At 29.4% G+C, this 20,506-nt stretch overlaps 2 protein-coding genes across 3 annotated transcripts; both read right to left on the bottom strand.

Annotated features, from left to right (window-relative positions):
* Positions 1 to 516: 516 nt before the first annotated feature.
* LOC114940529 (uncharacterized) lies at positions 517 to 13,473 on the bottom strand. Of its 2 annotated transcripts, none has more exons than XM_029315252.2 (4): positions 13,309 to 13,473; positions 10,492 to 10,983; positions 9,548 to 9,951; positions 517 to 6,415 (listed from the first exon to the last, which is right to left on the bottom strand). In XM_029315252.2, the coding sequence occupies exons 2-4, from the start codon at positions 10,931 to 10,933 to the stop codon at positions 6,206 to 6,208; spliced, it is 1,056 nt and encodes a 351-aa protein (XP_029171085.1). In that variant the 5' UTR covers positions 10,934 to 10,983; positions 13,309 to 13,473; the 3' UTR covers positions 517 to 6,205. The 2 variants fall into 2 exon arrangements, with proteins under 2 accessions (XP_029171085.1, XP_029171084.1); XM_029315251.2 differs by having other exon boundaries at positions 10,492 to 10,944; positions 13,309 to 13,472.
* Positions 13,474 to 14,031: 558 nt separating this feature from the next.
* Positions 14,032 to 19,598, bottom strand: LOC114940532 (putative methylmalonate-semialdehyde/malonate-semialdehyde dehydrogenase [acylating], mitochondrial). Its single transcript, XM_029315254.2, has 8 exons — positions 19,501 to 19,598; positions 17,453 to 17,525; positions 17,079 to 17,278; positions 16,680 to 16,758; positions 15,864 to 16,231; positions 15,324 to 15,752; positions 14,696 to 14,974; positions 14,032 to 14,349 (listed from the first exon to the last, which is right to left on the bottom strand). The coding sequence occupies exons 1-8, from the start codon at positions 19,531 to 19,533 to the stop codon at positions 14,248 to 14,250; spliced, it is 1,563 nt and encodes a 520-aa protein (XP_029171087.2). The 5' UTR covers positions 19,534 to 19,598; the 3' UTR covers positions 14,032 to 14,247.
* Positions 19,599 to 20,506: the final 908 nt, after the last annotated feature.

Here is a 20,506-nt window from a genome sequence, read left to right as displayed (position 1 = left end):
AGTGCTTGCCAGGTATTTTGAATTATTTCCTTCGCGACGAGATTATTATCGTTCATTAACATATATTAATATTAAATTTTAATATATTAAATTCTCTTTTTTCAACGTTTTTTTGTATATTTTTGCCATGAAGCAAACATATATTACGTACTTTGGAAAAAGAAAAAAATTTTAAGTAGAAAGTGTAGTTAAAAAGTCAGACTAAAAAATGATATTCGAATAAAAATAATTGTGATACATTGAGGATATCAAAATTTGTATATAGTAAAATTTAAATTAGATACGATAAAATTGACAAAGATTTAAATATTGAGAGATGGTAGTTTATGTAAAACTACACGTAACTGTTCTTTATTTGAAAAATGATAACAAGTATACAATATTATAAAATTAATGAAATATGTAGAATAACAATAATGAACAATAATGCAAAACAATAATTCTTGATAAAGTATTAAAGTTAAATTTTAACAACAAAGTTGCTGAAACTAAAGATTTAATATAAAAAATGCAGGATTGTTTCTCAACGTTTTATTTGTTTGTATACACTTATAGGCCCTAATTAGGCGTGAGCTAGTCCATTCTCAACTTGAATTAACAATTCAATTTTCAATAATAAACGGATCACGATCGTTAAGCCGCATCGTGATTGTCGAAACATACGTGTAGAATCGAGGCATCTGATAGGATTATGGCGGAGAGATAGCACATATGTGCGGTTCACAGTAGTAAATTATATTATGGAGAATTATTTTTTATTCGATAGCTGTCAGCAAAAGTATATTCAAATGCAAAAAACAATAGCAGTTAATTTTAATTTTGTTCTATTAAACAAAACTTTTCGTTACTGTTCGTCATATTGTAATTGTTTCCAATACAGAGATTTGTATATAAATTAAAATATTGATTAATCGATTATTTATTTATCCGCCGTGTTCTTAGCAGATATACTTCGTGTCTACATACATACAATAATAATATATGTACACAGAATTGATTGGCCTAGCTAAGCTAACTAATGCGAACAGACCGTGTAACGCGAATACGTTAATAATCCCGCAATATATAGCCTTTAATCTTGTAAACTGTGAATATACGTAAAGTTAATCACCTGATTAACAAGATTAAGAATCTTGGAAGTGCATATTGATTTCCGAATCAAGTTTGTCATACATTGTGAATAGCATTTTGATATCTAAAGAACTTTGATTTTTTAGCTAGAGAAATTTATAAAGAAGAAAAGTTTCTATAAAAAAATCATTTTTCTTCTTTAAGTTTTTATTCACTGTTTATACACATAATTAATAATAAATATAATTCTTTACAAATTTACTTAAAACGAAATATTATTTTATATATGTTTCTTTTATAATTTGAAAATTATTCAACATTTTACTACTCTTTCTGTCACAGTTTTTCATCACTTAATTAATAGTATTGTTAAACTAAAGCATCTAGCGTAATTTTTTGCGTTACACGGTCTTGTTTAAAATATACGTGTATATATATATACAGTAGTCCATTACAATTTTATATTTATAATTTGTATATATATATATATATATTTGTATTTTTTATTTATACATATACGTGGAAGTCAAAAATTAATAAAGTTAAAAAAATATAATCTTTAAAATAGAAACTATAACCGTTTTTCTCTTCAGCTACAGCGCGTATTGTGTCACTTATGAATTCCTTATTCCTTTCGAAAACGCATCGAACATTATCTTTTTTTTTCTATGTATGTTCTATCTGTTCATACTGCTGTTTATCGACATGAAATCCTCGGGACACATCCATCTCGCAAAAATCACGCGATTGATTTTAATAATTTTTTTTTTTATTTTTTTCTTTCCTCATTAGGTTCTTTCGCGTAATTTCTACGACATGGTGAAGATCTCGAAAAATGATTAATTGAGCGTTATATTTTTTATAAGTTTTCTAACGACTTTCTCGTTAAAAACCGACCTATTATATTCAAGTAAGTACAACGTGACCGAAAATTGGTACAAGAAAGTGTTTCGTCTTGTGAGTTTATCGTATTTTTTCGCTTTAATTATTCATTAGATGCCTTATAAATTTTGTAAGTTATGAGCCTCTCAAACTGCTTCTAACAAACTTTGTAGTCATATTTTAATAGATGTATTATATGGTAGAAGTTTAAGTTTAATACACGAAAAGTCACACGAGTAGTTAATTGGTATACGAATTTCATATCTTTAACTATCGCTTAAATATTCTGCATAATCATTGAATTCTTTACGTTCTTATTCATTTGAAACAAAATGTTTATAATATACACATGAATTTTGCAACAGGATTACTTAATGTATTAAATAAAATATACATTTCCGATATCTAGTTCTCAATCATCGTAAATACTTAAAATTTAATCTTAACTTAATTTATTATCAACTTATTATTTAACTTATCATATATTTACATAAAATTTACAACGTATAAATTATGGTTAATATATTTTTGTAAACAATTTTTTAAATTTTGTTTTTTAAATTATTATTTTTAAATCTCAGATTATTCAATAAAACAAAATTTTATATTTAAAAATAAATTTTCCATTTCTTAGCAAATATTAAAAGAAAAAGCAGTACATAATATGTATTATTTTTTTATAAATTTAATTAAAACAGATATTATTCTCATGTGATAAAATAACAATAAAAATGTTTTATATAGAAGAAATAAACAGGAGAAGTAAACTACAAATTCTGATAGAAGAGAAATTAATATAATATTAATAATATAATGTGCAAATACGAACAATCGACATTTACAAACATTGACAATATTTATCATAATTAATTAATATTTATATGAATAAATAAAATTATTTAATACTGAAATATTATATTAATATTTCCAAGTATATTGACAAACAAGATTAAGTCAAAATTGCTTTTTTTTTTAATTATAAGTAGTAAATAAAAATTCTATGTTCTACATGTTTAACTAAGCATAAAAAATCCATGCATAAATATTTTTTCATGAATTATAGCAAAATGAGTGGCTCATCTTTACAAAATATCTATGCAAAATAGTGTAAGTGAATATGAGAATCGTGATAAACATTTGCATTTTTGATGAACATTTCTAGGTGAGTTTGTAATAACAATACCATGAGTTTGACTGTGCGAACAGCAGTACAATATATACAAAATTAATTAAATAGCTACCGTGAGATTGCTTAACTCTGTAAGATTATACATATAATTACGATTCTTTATCTTCAAATCACAAAGATGTTGTGTGAATAAAATTATTGTAATTAAGTTAATGTAATAATGTAATAATTATAAATGCAATTATTCACAAGATGCTTCTCATTGTCAGTTTCGATTTTCTATTAGTTCATATTTTTTAATTTCATTAATAACTATACCTCTTATGACAAGCATCGAAAAATTGTACCCGTTTTTTTATCTGTCTCACGAAACTGAATATATATTTTTATAAATAACTACATAAATTTCGTTTAAAATAAATAATTTTAGTGTTTAATATCTATGAATATCTATTGATATTAACAATTAATTTTCGCAAATATATACATTATGACAATGTAAAGATTTTTAAAATTTGTAGAATATTTATCTGCAATTGTATGTGTGTGTGCTTTTTCAAAAATGTCACGACAAACCAGATTTTGCAACGTGCGTATATATATATTTAATACATTTGCATATTCTACCATTCTCTGTATAATAAGTCGCAACTCATCTAAAATAATAAAATTCAACATTATAGTACAAACGTATAACTATGAAATAAATAATATAGGATACATTGTAAAGAGTAGAATTGCGTTGCGCAAAAATTATAGAAATTATCTGTTGATAAAATGGATCCTATAGACAGTAAACAACTTGTGCAAAATGTTAGACTTGTTATCGTCGTTATGTAATAAATATGCGCTAGATTTGATACTGTACAAGCGTTGGTCTTTAAACGTGAAATTATCAGCAATTTTATCTTATGCGTTTTGCCTTGAATAAAATAAAATGACAAAACTGACCTTTAGAACCAATCTTGAGGAGCATCCTTGGTTAAAGTTCGGATAGTTAAATCTTGTTTTGCATATTATATATAACAGATTGTTTAACTACATCTTAAAATATATAAATTTAAAAAATAGAGAAAATTGATTTAAAAATTGTTAAATATAATTATAAAATATTATAGATTTAATATAAAAAATTATAATTATTAATTTTATAGTATGATATAATATCGATAGTTTCATTTTTTTTAATTAAACTAAATTTATTCTAGCAAAGCAAAATTTAATTTAAAAGAAACATTAAGTTAGTTCTAGATTTAAGATGTATTGTGGAACTTAGACATTTATAAAATATTAGATAAGTAAAAAAGATGAAACTTTCAAAACTTTACTTTGAAAATATTATTATATCTACTTGTTTAAAACATTGTATTTTTAAACATATAATTTTCTTAACAGCGATGTACTTTTCTTTGTATAATAATATTGACAAATATAATGCATGTCTAAATTAATTTTAATTTCAATTAAATATGATTTCGTGTTTCCGAAAGCTGAATACTAGTCAGTTATATAAAATTTCTTGTTCCAATTTTATGTACTTTTACAAATGATTTCGTATCATACTTTTAGCAAAATAACGCGTTGATTAAATCAAACTGTTAATTAAACTTTGATGCTGCGCAGAGCGTGAGAGTTAATTTAATATGAGTCACATATAGATACATACATATGTTTTAGATGCGATATCGTCAAGCTGTTTGAGAGATATTGCAAAAAACATGATATTACGTTTCTCCCCATACGATAGATATCGTCGAGTGAACGATGTGCGAATATCGATCGAACAATATACCTGATAGCACGTTCGTCAAACATCACTTTTAATTAAACGAGGTTGAAAAGCTGGCCCTTTATTGTAGCTGGCAGTACGGCTACTTTTGTACGCAGATAGAATTCGACTGGCGTGAGAAAGTGAAAAAGCACTGTTTTGCTTTTTCGAGATTTGCTAGAAAAGTCGATGACACACGTATACATAATATCTTATAATCATATATATTGTATATACGCATACTGTATACATTATAGAAAGTTTATAGGAAATACAGATGGTCGAATTAAGGAGACCTTCCTTGAGGCTTCTAAAATTGTTTAAGCGTTTCAAGATTATAAGATATTTTCTTATGTACTGTCGCGTGTACATTTCTAATTGAATTTTTTCTCTCTCTAGATCTTTGGACTAATTTTCATCTACTGCGCATTGTATGATTTAAATTACTCATTTCTTATTTTATTTAAAATCCTTTCTTCCTCAATTCCTGCATTCCTTTATTACAAAAACATGTGTCCTAAAGTTCATTCACTAATCAAATTTTAAAGATAATCTTTTTTTAGACATTGTTGAGTTAAATTTCGCAAAAATTCTGAAAAAATGTCTAAAGAGATTGAATAAAAAAGCTCTATATTTACTATTTTGTGAAAAACTTTATAAATTTTGGTCTCCTTAACTCGCCAATGAGGTACTTTTCCTCTGTATATATGTAGTTTGTCTTCACGCACGTATTGTGCGTCCGTCCGTGACGGGTTTTTAAAACCTGCTCTGCTTTATCGCAAGCTTATATAATAAACAACAGAATTTGTATGCTTAACTTTTCCTGATCGACTCGACTATCGCAAGATTCATTATCGTATCATTTTCGCTTTAATAATAGTCGCTAGTCGAGGTATACCACAATTGTAACAAACTTAACTGGTCCATCGCTAATTTCTTAACAAACATGTAAATTGGGCGTCTAAATAAAAACGCAACGCTAAGAATGATTGTACAATGTGAATGTTTCCGCTTTTGCGCGGAAAAATCTCTTGTTTAAAAATCCGCTATGACACGAAGATCAAACTTACGGGCGTAACAACAATGTGGTGAGCAGTCTCGCGAGAAAAAATATCGTGCAGATCTTCAATTCAGGCAACCGAATCACGGAGCGCGTTCGTCCTAATGCGATTCTCTATAGTTAATTCTGGCTGCATCATCAAACAAATCCTTCTCGCATCTCTCTCACCCGTTTGTTTTTTCCACGTTCTATCCCTCGACCTGGAAGACTCTAAACCTAACTGATGTGTTGTGTGTTGTAAAAATAGGCAAGTCTTACGCGCGCTATGATGCATTGTGTTTGTCTCGCCGGGCATTTACTCTTTCTCCTCGATCTCTTGGCTCTCCGCGCCCAGTAAAGTCGATTTGTCTTCCTCGTGTTCCTCGACTTCCGGCTCCTCTATGTTTGGCCGTTGACGTCTTGATGCCTTACGTTGCACGTAAAACATTAGGACGATGCTGATGCTTGCCAAAGCTGCCAGTCCCGCGAGGACAATGTAAATTGTTACCGGCATTTGGGTCGAGCCCTGTAAATTCAACGGAACGTTAGTTTAACACGGTTAACATCCTCATTATAAGATAGATACCTTTGTTGCATGTCAAGTTGAAATATTGAATAATGTATTCCATTTTCTTATACCTTTATATATTTCCATAAATTTCCAATTTGTAAAATGTTTTTATTCAATTGAAATATCATACAAAATATGTTTATTTTTTCTAATTTTATTTTTAATATATGTTTTTATATTTAAATATACCTACATGTTATTTAAGATAAATCAGATCTATTAATGAACTATTAATATTAAAAGTTTAATTTAATCAACAATGCTAATTTATTCAATAATATGTATACATATATGTTAATATATATACTTTATATATAATATTATTAATAATATATTTATATACATATGAGATGATAAATTATAATTAAATAGAATGATAACTGCAAAGAAAAACAGTTTAAAAAATATAAACTGGTAAAATAAAATACATCGCATTTTATTTCTGCTAAAAAATTTTTAAGTATCTTAATTATTTAAAAATAATTCTCTTTACGCATTTTTCAGATTATTTTCTTTTGACTGATATTTATATATATATATTTATATACATATATTGAATAAATGAGCATTCTATAAAATCGATTGTACACCGACTGCTTTAATTCGCTATTAGGTCAAACGATACGTCAGCTTATTGCTTTGCGTGCACGATATGTTTTCGCTAGTTCCCATTTTGTTGGCTATTTTGGCGCAATAACCTGTTTGAAATTCTGATTTGTAAATCGCGTAATGCGCGGAATTTGCGATAGTGTTCTACTTAATGCCACTGAGCCTTCGACGGAACAGCTATTTCCGTCGTTCGTGGAATCCAACTTAATATTTCGATTGAGACATATAGTAATTTATTACACATATAAATTGTTGGAGCTTTAATTAAATATACATTCCAATATCAAAATGTGCATTAATACATAATTACACTTTTGCTGTTGCAACTGGCATAATGCAAAAATAAATATTTACGAATCAATCGATTAGTATAGTTAAATAAAAAATACGTACCTATGTCAAAAGAATAGAGAAACAAAAATTAAAAATAATTCTTGTATTTTAAAATATTTATTTTTAATTAGATGTCGAAACAACAATTTTACATCGAATAAGACAAATTTTATTTATTTTGTTAGTAAAGTATTTTTTCTATATTATATATATATTTTACTTACATACAAAGCTAAATATAATGTTATGTACATTTATTGTTCTTTTTATGATATTTTTTAAATCAAGAAATTCCAAAATATACTTTTGTGATGCTTATTAATGATTTTACTGTCTGTATAATCTTGCGTTATAACTCTGTTACTTATCCACTGTGAGATGAATATTCATCGCGGAAAATGTTGCTCTCTGTTATCCCAATTACTGTTTAATATGCAAGACAAACACAAACTGGCAGAAACGCCATTATATTTGATACTGCTGCTGCAAATTCAATACCGGTAAATATATGAGAATTAGCAGATACTCAAGATCCTATTAATCCCTCGCACGCTGCATCGTTGGAATTTTTAATTATATAGTAAATTAAGTATTCCGTCCGTAAAAGCTCTAGGTATAGCGAGTTCTAGAATAGAGTGTGTTACTATGTTGTACACATACAATTTATGAAAATTGGGTAAAGCGAGATGAATATTCGCCGAGCAGCTGTTAGCTTGATAAGTTTGTTTAAATATGTAACAGAGCTAAAAAGATCCAGTGCAAGCAGCACAAATATCTGGAAAAAGATTTTTTAACAAAAATGTCAAATAAATTGTTTATTTCTGTCGTCGCTAAATTTGCAACAAGACAAAATTATTTTTTTAATTATTAAATTTTTATTAATTGTAAAATAAACTTTTTTAGCAAAAAGAAATTTTGTAGTTTTTAGTAAAGTTATTATGTAATAAGTAAATTTAAAAAAATATTGTTTATATTTTTCTTACATGAAACATTATATTTCACGCGATTTACATTACAATTGTTTCTTTCTTAATGACGTACGTGCGAGCTCGATAAAAATTTTTAGATGCAGCGCAAGCATTCTCAGTGGCAACAAGTAAATGCTACCGGCTCAAGAGAAAATATAGGCTTTTTATATTGATTGGTCAGCGAAAGATCGATGTTTCAAGAAAACAGTTTTTCTCTTTCTTGCGAATTCATTTGCATAGAAAATCTCACCGTGAGAGAGATGGAGAAAATAAGAAGAGATATAAGAAACTAGTATATATAAATATATATATATATATATATATATATATATATATATGTGATATTGCATGACATCGTGAGACATTTTGTAGAAATTGTTATATATAACGTCACGTCCTGCAATTTTCCAAGAGGGAAATAAAAATACGTCTGCTGTCCCGGTGGGAAATGTACGGGAAAAATAAAGACTCCGAGCGATTGCTCGTCTGCTTTTAGATTCACGAACATGCTCGGCCTATCGATCGGACAGAGTGCTTCAGTTTAGATGTCTTTGGTGCAACGCGATCAATATTTATGCAGGACGCAAAATTTCGAGTCAACCAGACGACCGGTAGACTCGAAGATATGAGAAAAATGTGTGACGTAAAGTATCTTATGGATCACGCACAGTTGGGCTATAATATTTTGTTATAATATTTTCGAAAGTGCAACAACGGCAGCAAACAAATAAATTTTTGAGAGGAACTAATAAATCTAGAAATGTTTTCAAATAAAAAATGTCAAAATTTCGAATAGAAAATTCGAGCCATATTTCTTTAAAAAATTACGCGTTTCTAAAGTGCTCTTATTTCTAATAAAAGATAACTAAAAATTAATATATACGTCAAATTTTTACATTTCGTGAATTTTTTATTTAAAGAAAAAATATAACAAAAACTGCAACTGAAGTATAAAACTTGAATGTTCGGAAAAAATTTGTTTGAAAAGAGAATTTTTCCACTTGGTGGAAAAATTCTGGAAAAAGAAAAAAATGAAAACACGTGAAAAAATAACAAGTCAGCAAATTTTTCCACACATGACTTGCACTTGATCAAAATACAGGATACTCCAAGTCTCCCTTGAATTCATCTCCAAGAACATACTGAGCATTTGATCGGGAAATAGAGGAGCACTCACCTTCCACTGAAAGTCGGCCGAGGGATCGCTGAAGAACCACTTTTGAGGCCAGGGCTTTATCGTCCCCTCTGGCGTTTTGAATATCAGGCCCTCAAGGCTCAGGCGCGGCGCGAGAACGCTAGTAGTGATGTTGCCTTTCTTGTACGAGGCTATGCCAGCTTTCATGTACATCTGCGGAATGGTCTCGTTTTCGCGCAGCTTCAGGGTCACCCTCGGCATCTTCGGTTTTTTGAGCGTGCTCGCCGTCTTCGTGTCCTCTGTCGTGCCGCTCGAGGACGCCTTCGGGGTCGTCGACGACGCCGAGAGGACCATCGTCGACGGTAGAGCGGAAGTCGTCATCATTTGACGGACGCTCATTGACGTTTCCGTGCTTGGAATTGCTTGCGTACTAATTTCCGATGTGTCTGAAAGGAGGGAATTGTCTGAATTTATGACTGTGTGCGCAGGACTAATAATTACGTGACTGATATCTACGTATAATAGCTTAGTTGAAAAATTGATAACAGCGCGCCTTAATAAATTACGTTACGGTTTTAATTTACGTATAAGGCTGGAATCCGTTTTAAACCTGACATTTGCATGTTTTATAGCGGTTTTCTAAAGACGGGAAAATTAAATTTCGCGCTCGATCTCATAACGCTCGTTTTAATTTAAACAAACATAAAACCGATAAAATTTTTAGATGATGAGAAGAGATAATATATTATATATATTTGTCTAATATCATATTATTTGAAAAGTATAATATTATTTTACAATGACAAATAAAATATATATTTTATGAAAATATTCATTTTTCCATACAAACAACAAATTTAAACATCAACATGGGAATGTTTTTATTGATTGATATATCGGAAACTCTATTATATTTAAAAAAATATTTGGATTACAATTATTTTGCTGGCATATATTATCTCTCTAAAATTCAAGCAAAACAATACCTGCTAACGTGGTATCATCAACTACCGCTTCCTCTTCCTCTTCCTCTCCTCGGAGAATTCCGTTGAAAGGAGTCGTACTGTCTTCGAGGTCTTTCCTCCTAGTGACCTCGATCGTCGACATCGTGGTAGTAGGAATTCTGCTTCTGTTCTTACTAACACCAATGTCCTTCGTTTGGCTCTTCGATGTGTTCCTGACAGGCTCGACTCGGCTCATCGCCAGCATCGTGCTGGCGAAAAGATTGTGATCATTCTGATTCATCAGGAACGGCGTGGCCACGCAGGAGAGAATGATGAGTACCATCACGGTGCCCATCGTATACTTGATGATCCTCGGCCGAGGTTTGCCGGAAGTTTGCGGAAATCCGCCGGATGAGAACTGATCCGTCTGTGGCAGTATCGTGTACTGCAGGCTGGCATCGCCTTTCCGCACAGTTTTGTACATAATTATTCAACCTGTCAGGATAGATCTTGTTAGAGATGCACAGCGACGATCTTTTAACAGGCCGGAAATATACGATTCTGTCAGTCGAGTAGGCTCTTACATTTATTTTCGCGAACGCGGTTATTCAATGCGAAATTTATTTCAGCACGAACACCGAAATATCCAATTTTATTGTAATTGAAACAAAAACTCAGTGATAAGAATGAAATGAATCGATGATGTACTGCATTTAAATTTAATATTGATGCATTGAAAAGAAAATTAAATCAAAGATTTTACACAGAACTCTATCGTAAAATTAAAATACCATTGTGTTCAATATTATACGTAAAATAGATTATCCAAAAATTTTCTGAAAAATTTTTTCCTCAGATAATTTATTTAACTGCAAGTAACATTAAATAACATTTTATAAAATAAATTACAACAAACTATATTAATTATAATATTAGATAACATATGCTTATTTAAAATTAATTTTGCAATTACAAAACAGTTAGTAGTGATTTTATTCATAATTGTTTATTATAAATTATTAATTTCATGTATCATCATGTTTACAAATTTATTATTATACATTATTATATAGCGTTAGTATTATAATCATTTGGTATAATAAAATTATATATTACAGCATAATACATAAATAAAGTATGTATGATTTTTCGAACAAAAATTTGAATTTTGAACTGTCTACATCAATATATGGTATATTTATATCAATATTACTCGGCTATCTCGAGTTTTTTCAGAATCTATTTTAGAAAACATTTTTGACATTTATTATCTTATAAACGTCATAAAGAATCAACCATAAAACATGCAGATATAAAACAAAAGAGATAGAGATTCCTCGAGATAGATGTAAAAGTATGCGACACGAGGTAATTTGTCTCTTGCCAAATCGCTGTGATGCAGCTCCTGACATCACGTTTTCATTTCATACATAATTATTCCAACTGTCAGAAAGAGTTTCATTGTACTTAAATAAAGAAAAGACGAAGAAATGTTCGCGTGATTCGAAATCAGTGATATTTAAATGATTTTGATTCTCAGGAAGCTGTTTGCAAGATGAGAATGCTTAATTAGAAAATCGAATTTAGAAGTTTTTCAAAACAGTAAAGAGTTAGCGAATACATTAAGAACTTTAATTAAGAACAACTACATCAAGATGATATTTTCCTATATAAACATTTCTTGCATAACGAATTACTGCATGAAATATGTATTTCACGAAAAGGAAAAAATAGAAAAACATCTCTGTTATATGTTAAATTGCTTTGTGTATGTGCAAGACAGTTTTATATAACTGTTATAAATATTCTATGCAGGTTTTTTAAGAATTGTCATAGCTTTAAAATTAATTACAATTTTTAAAAAAATTAGATATAAAATTATATTAAAAAATAATTTTGAAATTTATAAAAGCAAACTCGCTACTTATTTGTTATTATAGGTTTATGGTATTTTAATTTGCAATAAACTCGGAAGGTTGTTAATAAAGTTCAATCGTGAAACAATGTTTAATTAAGGTATAAAGTATAACGCGCGGAAATAGAAAGCGTTTGTAGATTAGTTCGCTTAGAAAGCGCTTGACATTTAAAAGCCGCATTGTTTAAAGCATGTCAACAAGTTCGGAGATGTAAAAAGGCAAAATTAAAATATTGATTAATATTTCTAATTAAATAATTACTCGACGTGCGTGACAATGGAAAGTAAAATCATAATGAACATTTTACTTAGTCTTAATAAAAATATAACATTCTTCTTCTTACACATAATATTATTATATAAATATTATACGAGAGATGATATGATTTATGAAAAGATAAATATATGTACATATAAATTTTTTAAAAATTAAATAGAATTAAAAAACAAATTCGAAGATCTTTAATATATATTAATATAAATTTCATTTTAAATGTTAAACTGCTAAAAATAAACGTATTGGCAGTCACGATATGAACACTGTTGATATTATACGATATTACGATGAAATATCCGGCAAATAAATATTATGCGCCGGAAATTAAACCCAAAATGATCAATTACACTCTGCCTAACCGGTGTTGATGCTGACCAACTTGTTTAACAAAAAATATAGGTTTATCCACGAACGAGAAAAACAACAAAACACTCTCTCCACGCACATTCGAACAATTAATAGTTCCCAGTGTAAATGCATACCGAATCTTTAACTACGGACAACTTCGATAGGAACGTCAATAGTCCTCCTCGGAAAAGCAGATAAATTATTCTCGACAGGTCTTTTCAGCTATGGAACAAAAAAGATTTCTACGAGAAAAGCGAAAACGAAAGAGAAGCAAAGCTGCGTCGAGAATCTCAATCACGGATGAATCGACAATACTCACGATATGTGAAACGGTCGAGGATTTTCCCGTAGTTTCCCTGCCGGTCTGGTGTGTCGGCGCGTACACGACAATCCGGGACAGGCAGAACCTCGCCTGTGAAGGAAATTCAGCTGGAAAATGCGCAGATGCGACCCGACGACGACGATGGGATGCGCGCGTCGGCGCATACATCGTTCCCGACTGCCGGAAGTTGCTTCGGGTATCGTCAAGGGATAGATGTCCGCGCGCGGGTTCGTGGAGTCGAGGGTTCAAGGACGAATTAGGAGGTGTCGACCGTGAACTTCTTTTGACGCTTATACTATCGAGTTTTAGACATATTTTCGCCTGGCACCACCCGCGCGCCAAATTACAGTCGCGACTGGTACCGAACGAGAGGCTGATCGATAGCGAAAAAATCGCGCTCGCTGATTGCTGTTGTACGAATTACATTCTTTCAATTAAAATGCATTGCCATATGATTGATAGTGTCTTTAGTTCAAAGTTGATATATAACGTATTTATTGTTACAATTTACTTCACTTTTTAACTTATTTATTATCAAATAAATATTTTAATATTTAAAATAGAATTTTTTTATAACAAATTATAAATGAAATTTACAGAATTTAATTAATTTTTTCATAGTGACAAATTTTGTCATTTTGTCATGCCATACCATTTTTCTCAGTAAATCAAATTTTATTTTCTAACAAAAAAATACCAATATTTTCAAGAGATATGGGCTTTATTAAACTATGAAAAATATATGTATTTTATTTAGCTTATAACATTACATTTATGTATATTTATTCTTAACAGACTTGTATACGTAATAAAATGGAAGACATCGTTTAACTGCATAACTGTATAATAAATTGCAAAAGTGAGCTTTGTACAATTATACTTGTAAAATTTGGAATAATATTTTGCTATAATGTACAATTACGCACAATTACAGTCTTATTGCATTGTAGGCATCGCAGTCGATGATACTATATCGCTAGCATCACTAGATCTCCACAATTGAGTTATTGTCTTCGTTTGTGTATGGAAATTTATACCCTAAAATATTACAATAATTAAGAACATTAGCATATACATTTATCATTTGTTCAAAAGCTAACATATTATATACTCCTATGCTCCTAAATTGCATATGCAATATATGTGTAATGCAACAAAGACATCTAACAAAAAAGTTTTTCCAATACAAATAAAAAGATAGATCTTTCATCTATATATATCGTTTCAACACTATATTCATTATTTTTGATACATTTTAATTAGTTGAAAAGTGATCAATTAGAATAAAAAAATACAAAAATTATTGTAAAATGTTAGAAATATGACAGTTTGATAAATAGATTAATTTATCAGAGTAAAGTCGCGTGATGTTACATCTACTCACGTCTTTCCCATAAAAATGGTTATCGCCTAGGAAGGAGCCCTTGTTACCAGTGAAGCTGAACATCGGTAGGGGTACTGGTATGGGTACATTAACACCAACTTGGCCAGTCTCGATTCTGTTCACGAATGCCCTAGCCGTCGCGCCATTTGTCGTGAAAACTGCCGTGCCATTGCCATAAGGATTTTTATTGATGATGTCGATAGCCTCGTCAATAGTGTCGGTGAATATGCATGATAAAACGGGCCCGAATATTTCGGTCGTATAACACTTCATCGTAGGCTGTAATATACATATCGAATAATCTATAATATATGCAAATTAAATATAATAACAATATTGAATTAAAATAACACTATCTTTTTATTTTGTATATACAAAGCTTTCTGTCAAAAAATAAGTAATATTCTCAAATGTAGACAGTTATAAAAAGTCATTTTTGCTTTTTTATTTTAAAGAACGTGCTCTTTTCTCCTATAATAATAAAATTTATAATAATAGCAATAGTTTAAAAATAAATTATGATAAAACTTTAAAGCTTAATTTTCATTTAATTTTATTTTAATATTTCCACACGCTTCGGCACGCAATCTTGATTAATCATTGTATTATAGGATATATTTGATTTTACCTTAACATCGGTTAACACCGTAGGTCCGACGAAATTTCCATTTTCAAAGCCGGGTACAATAATATCTCTTCCGTCGAGAAGCAATTTTGCGCCTTCTTTAACACCGGATTCCACCAGCTCGCAGATTTTCTGCTTCGCCTGTGGCGATATAACAGGTCCAAGATCAGTGCCGGGGACGTGACCAGCGTTTACCTGCAATCTCTTTGCCGCCTCTACTAATTCAGGTATCCACTCCTTAGATTTGCCTACAAAGATAGCCACCGAAAGTGCCATGCATCGTTGTCCGGCAGCTCCGAAAGCTGCACCGGCAATTTGCGACAGCGTCTTGTTCTTATTTGCATCCGGCAAGACGACGCAGTGATTCTTAGCACCCATATTGCACTGTACCCTCTTACCATGTGCGCTGCTCTGCTTGTAGATATATTTACCCTGTAAATTGAAAAAAGTCATCACAATTTAAGATAAATAGGAGAAGATATTGATGAAACGGGATGAAGACAGATAGTTTCGATATTATTTCTCGCTTCCATTTTCACTTACCGCTTGATCAGACCCGACAAAAGAAACAGCCTTGATATCAGGATGCTCGCAAATGAAGTCCACGGCTTCGTGTTGGCCGTGTATTATGTTTAAAAGGCCAGCTGGTGCACCGGCTTTCGTAAAGAGATCAGCGAGGATCATGGATGCACCTGGTACCCGCTCAGATGGCTTCAGAATTGCGGCATTTCCGCATGCGACCGATATCGGGAACGACCAAAGTGGTATCATGGCAGGAAAGTTAAAAGGACAAATAGATGCAGTAATGCCGAGAGGAACTTTGTACGAGATGATGTCCATATCCGTAGCAATATTGGCCGTGGATTCACCCATTTGAAGCGTCGGAATCGACGCACAGGCATCGACGACCTCTGTCATCGGAGTTAAGTATCGATCGATATTCAGTATTATTTATTAAATATTAATTATCAAGTATCAATATGTAAATGACATTAGCAACGTAATCTAAGTTATGTCGGTACGTGATAATCGATGTAATGATTTCAATAAATTATATCGTCGAAAAAATTAAAAATAATTTTTGTTCGCTAAAACTGAAGAATCAGTACATAATATAATTTTATAAACATAAAGCATAATTATATGAAATTATTAGGTTCAAATTATTATATAAAATATAACATATGTATTGTTTTTTTTCTAATTTTTTAAAAATATATATTCAATTCCGCTAATTTCAATCAATCAATGAGAGCCCATTAAAAGTAATACACTAGATTTTAAATTATCTAAATATCTAATTAAAAATTATCGTCTAATTTATATAAACTTTTATATATAATTTAACGTAATACTTACGAAGACCTCGAAGCACATCTCCTTCTGCATCAGCCATAGTCTTTCCATTTTCTTTTACAAGATTCTGTGCAATTTCTTTCTGTAAATAAATAAATAGAATATAAAGTTTTAAAGTATAAAATATTTGCAATTATATAAAATATTAATTGAATACTGATTGTATGTTAATGTAGTAAAAGATTTGTTCGAAGTTTACTGTATTTTATCGTCCATTACTACTATCGCAGTAATATCAGATTTTTTATTTTGTTGATGCAAAATGTATTCATTATTCTTTGTAATATATTATTATTTTCATAGCTCGTTTATTATTCGAATTATTATTTTCATCTTTTCCATTTTGTGTGATCGCGGTATTATTTAATTAATTTAGATTTTAAAGTGCATTAATAAACTAACTGAGTGTTCACGGATAACAGCCTGATATTTTAGCATCAAATTTTGTCTCGTTAACACGCTTGTGTACCGCCACTTCTCGTATGCGTTCCGTGCACTCTGCACTGCATTCTCCATCTCATCCTTCGTGCATTTTGGAGTGCGGCATAACAACTGATTCGTCGTTGGATCATGGACATCCGTGAATTCTGTGCTCTTCGACTCTGGAAAAAAATTTCGATTTATAGATCGATATAATTTAAATTGTCTGACGAAAGTATTGCAAACAATTCTGCATAAAAAAGAAGCTTTGAAAGAATAAATCGCGTTTATAATATTAATTAAAAAAATTAATATTTGGCAAAACATATAAATGAGCAAAACGTGTCAATAATTACCTACAAATTGCCCATCAATGTACATTTTAACTGTTGGAGCAGCATTACTGTAGGATCTGATGGTAAGCCATGTCTGGAATATTTTAACATTAATCTGTCACGTGCAAAAATTGCACCTTATATTTTTGTTCAATAACTTTTTAGTAATTTTTTACTGATAACAATACGCATTGAGAGTTATACATAATTCATATTTTTAAATTATTTCCATGCATATTGAATAAGAATTAATAAAAAATTTTATTTTAAATTATACTCATTAATATATATATAAAAGACTTTGCTTTAGAAGCTAATAAAATAGAAATATTTGAAAATTCTTTAATAACACATATATGAAATATTTATTTGGCAACTTAGCAAATATTTATTATTGCATTTTAATAAAGTGTGCTTTATTTTATATATAGATGTAAGTAAAATTTTATAATATCATAAAGCATGTATTAATGTTATTAAACATCTCTATGGCATCCAAGATATTTGAATACTTTTAAATAAGAAATCGCAGGCAAATTTGCATGATAGCGCTGCTTTTAAATTTAAATCAGTAAATGAATAACGATTTACTATAGCCGGCAACTGTTTACCATCATTTATTTCACATTATATTACGAAGTTGTAGAACCTTCATGAAGATTGGTAATATTATTATCTCCTTATAAGCGTCATTTTCGCCGAAAGATCATTTTATCAGATAAAACTTTTAGTTCGTAAATATTATTGACACATTCTAGGCACGTTTAAAATAATAATAATTAAAGTATATTTAATTAAAGTATTTTTTATGTTTCAAATTAATTTTTTATTCTAATAATTTTATTTTAATAATAAGTTTACGTTAATTATTTAAATTGAACATAATAATTTATATTTTACATTTGTCATAGAAAAATAATATATTTAATAATAAAATAATAAAAGATATGAGATCTCTAAAAACAAAAAAACTGGTTATTAATCTTAAAGTGGAATTTTTTTCAAAGTATTATTTTATTATTAAATCAAAGTATATTGTGTTTAGAACAATACATTACATAAACAATATGCATCTAAATAATTAAGATATATCAATATTTTTTTGTAACACACAATATATACTCTTTTTGTAAAAATATAATAAAATGCAACGATATACTGTAATACGTTTAAACATGTTTTTGTTAGTTATCGGATTACGTATATATCAGTTGTTACACATGATCATACATTTTTGATAAACACATTAGCTTCTTCAGATAACATCTGTGAACTAAATTTAGCTCTACCACACACAAAGATTTTTTTTTACAAAATGGAATGTTTTTTCAACAAAACATACATGTCTATAAATTAAAAGCTATAAGTTAAAAACTATGACAAAATGCTTATTATTTTACATATAAAAATTTAATATTTCTATAGTTTTGTTTTAAAGATTACCTGTTAAATATTATAATATTTGAACATACATATATCAAATATTATAACATTGCTAATGACATATGAATTAATAAATTAGTATTTGGTATATAAAAAGAGATTAATCAATTTTATTTTAAAGCCATAAGTATAACAGATATATTTTCAATAATATGAATTTTATATTATCTCTTACAGATTTCATTGCTCAATTATTCATTTTGTAAAAAACATACCGGAACTTCATAATAATTAATAAAAGCATAGTAATTATTAACATGATAAAGAAAGCAAACAATAGTACAATAAATAAACATCAGTACAACTCCTCGAAATTTTTATGTAAATTTATCAAAAGCACTCGACATTTTTACGAATACAAAAGAATTTGTTTACATATTTAAAGATGTTTGCGTGCACTAAAAAATATTGTTGAAGAAAGATTCGTGCGAAACACTTTGCGAATCGATTTTCGCGCTAACATGGATGCAGTTTTTTGCAATTCATCGAATGCCCACCAGATGGTCAAATTTCCTGAATTGACACGTGTAAATGTAGTGCAATTGCAATTGCAACACATGTATTTTGAAAAAATGTACGAAATGAAAGCCAGTACAACGAGCATGACAATGACATATTTCTCATACCTCGCACTTGGCGATTCTCGCGAGGAGCACCATTCCGAATAATATGTTCAATAGAGCCGCTTGTGTGGAACTGAATGCATTGAAAAAATGACCTTGCGTTTAATGTACGTAGCAGACAATGTTCTTTGAAAAGATAGTACACAAGTGTTTAGAATGTATCTCGCTCAATCGATGTTCCTGCAGCGATATACGGCGAGGAGTCGAACTCGAATCGTATAAAGGAAATAAAACAGTCGAGAATTATCGACAAACTAGATAATTAATTCATTATTTATTACGTATTTTAAAGTAATTTAATATTTAAATGTACTTTGATATAGAAAATCCTACTATTTAAAAAAACAAAACTTAAAAATCTTGCTATTCAAAAGACCAGATAAAAAGAAAAAAGAAATCTTAAAGATTATTAATATTTAAAAATAAAACTTTTTGCTTTCAAAAACTTACAAAATTAATTCTGTATTGTACGTAAAATATATTGATGATATATTATAATAAATACATACTGCAGCTTTTTACATAACTTGTAATATATATTTTGCATAATTAATTTTGTTAGAAAAAGTGACTTAATTAAACAATATTTAATATATTTAAATAAATCTTTCATTGATAACATATGATAAAGAGATCAGCTGTTGGCAACTTATTATGGCAACAAAACAGATATTGCGAGACTTTTCTTTGATGCCTTAGATGTCACTACAATATTGTTTTGGACAACTAATGGATAGTGTATTTATAATAATAAATAATTTAATTCTATTTTTTGTGTATATGCATCAACTTAATTATAATTTTTTAATGCACACTTTACAAAAAATGTGCATTGAAATAAAAACACAAGTTATTCTATTTTAATATTCTATGTATGTAAAGACGTAATATTGTCATAAAAAAAAATATTCAAAAAATTTGATATAATTATTCATTCATGATATAATTATATTTAAATTTATCCATGTGAGCCATTGCAACTTTTGTATAATTGTGTCAGTTACATAAA

The sequence above is a fragment of the Nylanderia fulva genome, unplaced genomic scaffold (assembly GCF_048542155.1).
Source record: "Nylanderia fulva isolate GAGA-0341 unplaced genomic scaffold, ASM4854215v1 Scaffold5, whole genome shotgun sequence".
Taxonomy (NCBI): Eukaryota; Metazoa; Arthropoda; class Insecta; order Hymenoptera; family Formicidae; genus Nylanderia; species Nylanderia fulva.
This window is presented reverse-complemented; position numbering and strand designations above follow the sequence as displayed.

What these genes read in the sequence shown, in the direction of transcription:
- LOC114940529 (XM_029315252.2), bottom strand. Translation starts at nt 10,933, where the DNA reads ATGTACAAAACTGTGCGGAAAGGCGATGCCAGCCTGCAGTACACGATA. An exon ending in TGATGATACCACGTTAGCAG is followed by an intron (nt 9,952 to 10,491) that starts GTATTGTTTTGC and finishes CCCTCCTTTCAG; the next exon opens with ACACATCGGAAATTAGTACG. An exon ending in CGGCCGACTTTCAGTGGAAG is followed by an intron (nt 6,416 to 9,547) that starts GTGAGTGCTCCT and finishes TTGAATTTACAG; the next exon opens with GGCTCGACCCAAATGCCGGT.
- LOC114940532 (XM_029315254.2), bottom strand. Translation starts at nt 19,533, where the DNA reads ATGGTGCTCCTCGCGAGAATCGCCAAGTGCGAG. An exon ending in CTGTTATCCGTGAACACTCA is followed by an intron (nt 16,759 to 17,078) that starts GTTAGTTTATTA and finishes ATTTATTTACAG; the next exon opens with AAAGAAATTGCACAGAATCT. An exon ending in CGGTGTTAACCGATGTTAAG is followed by an intron (nt 14,975 to 15,323) that starts GTAAAATCAAAT and finishes TGTATATTACAG; the next exon opens with CCTACGATGAAGTGTTATAC.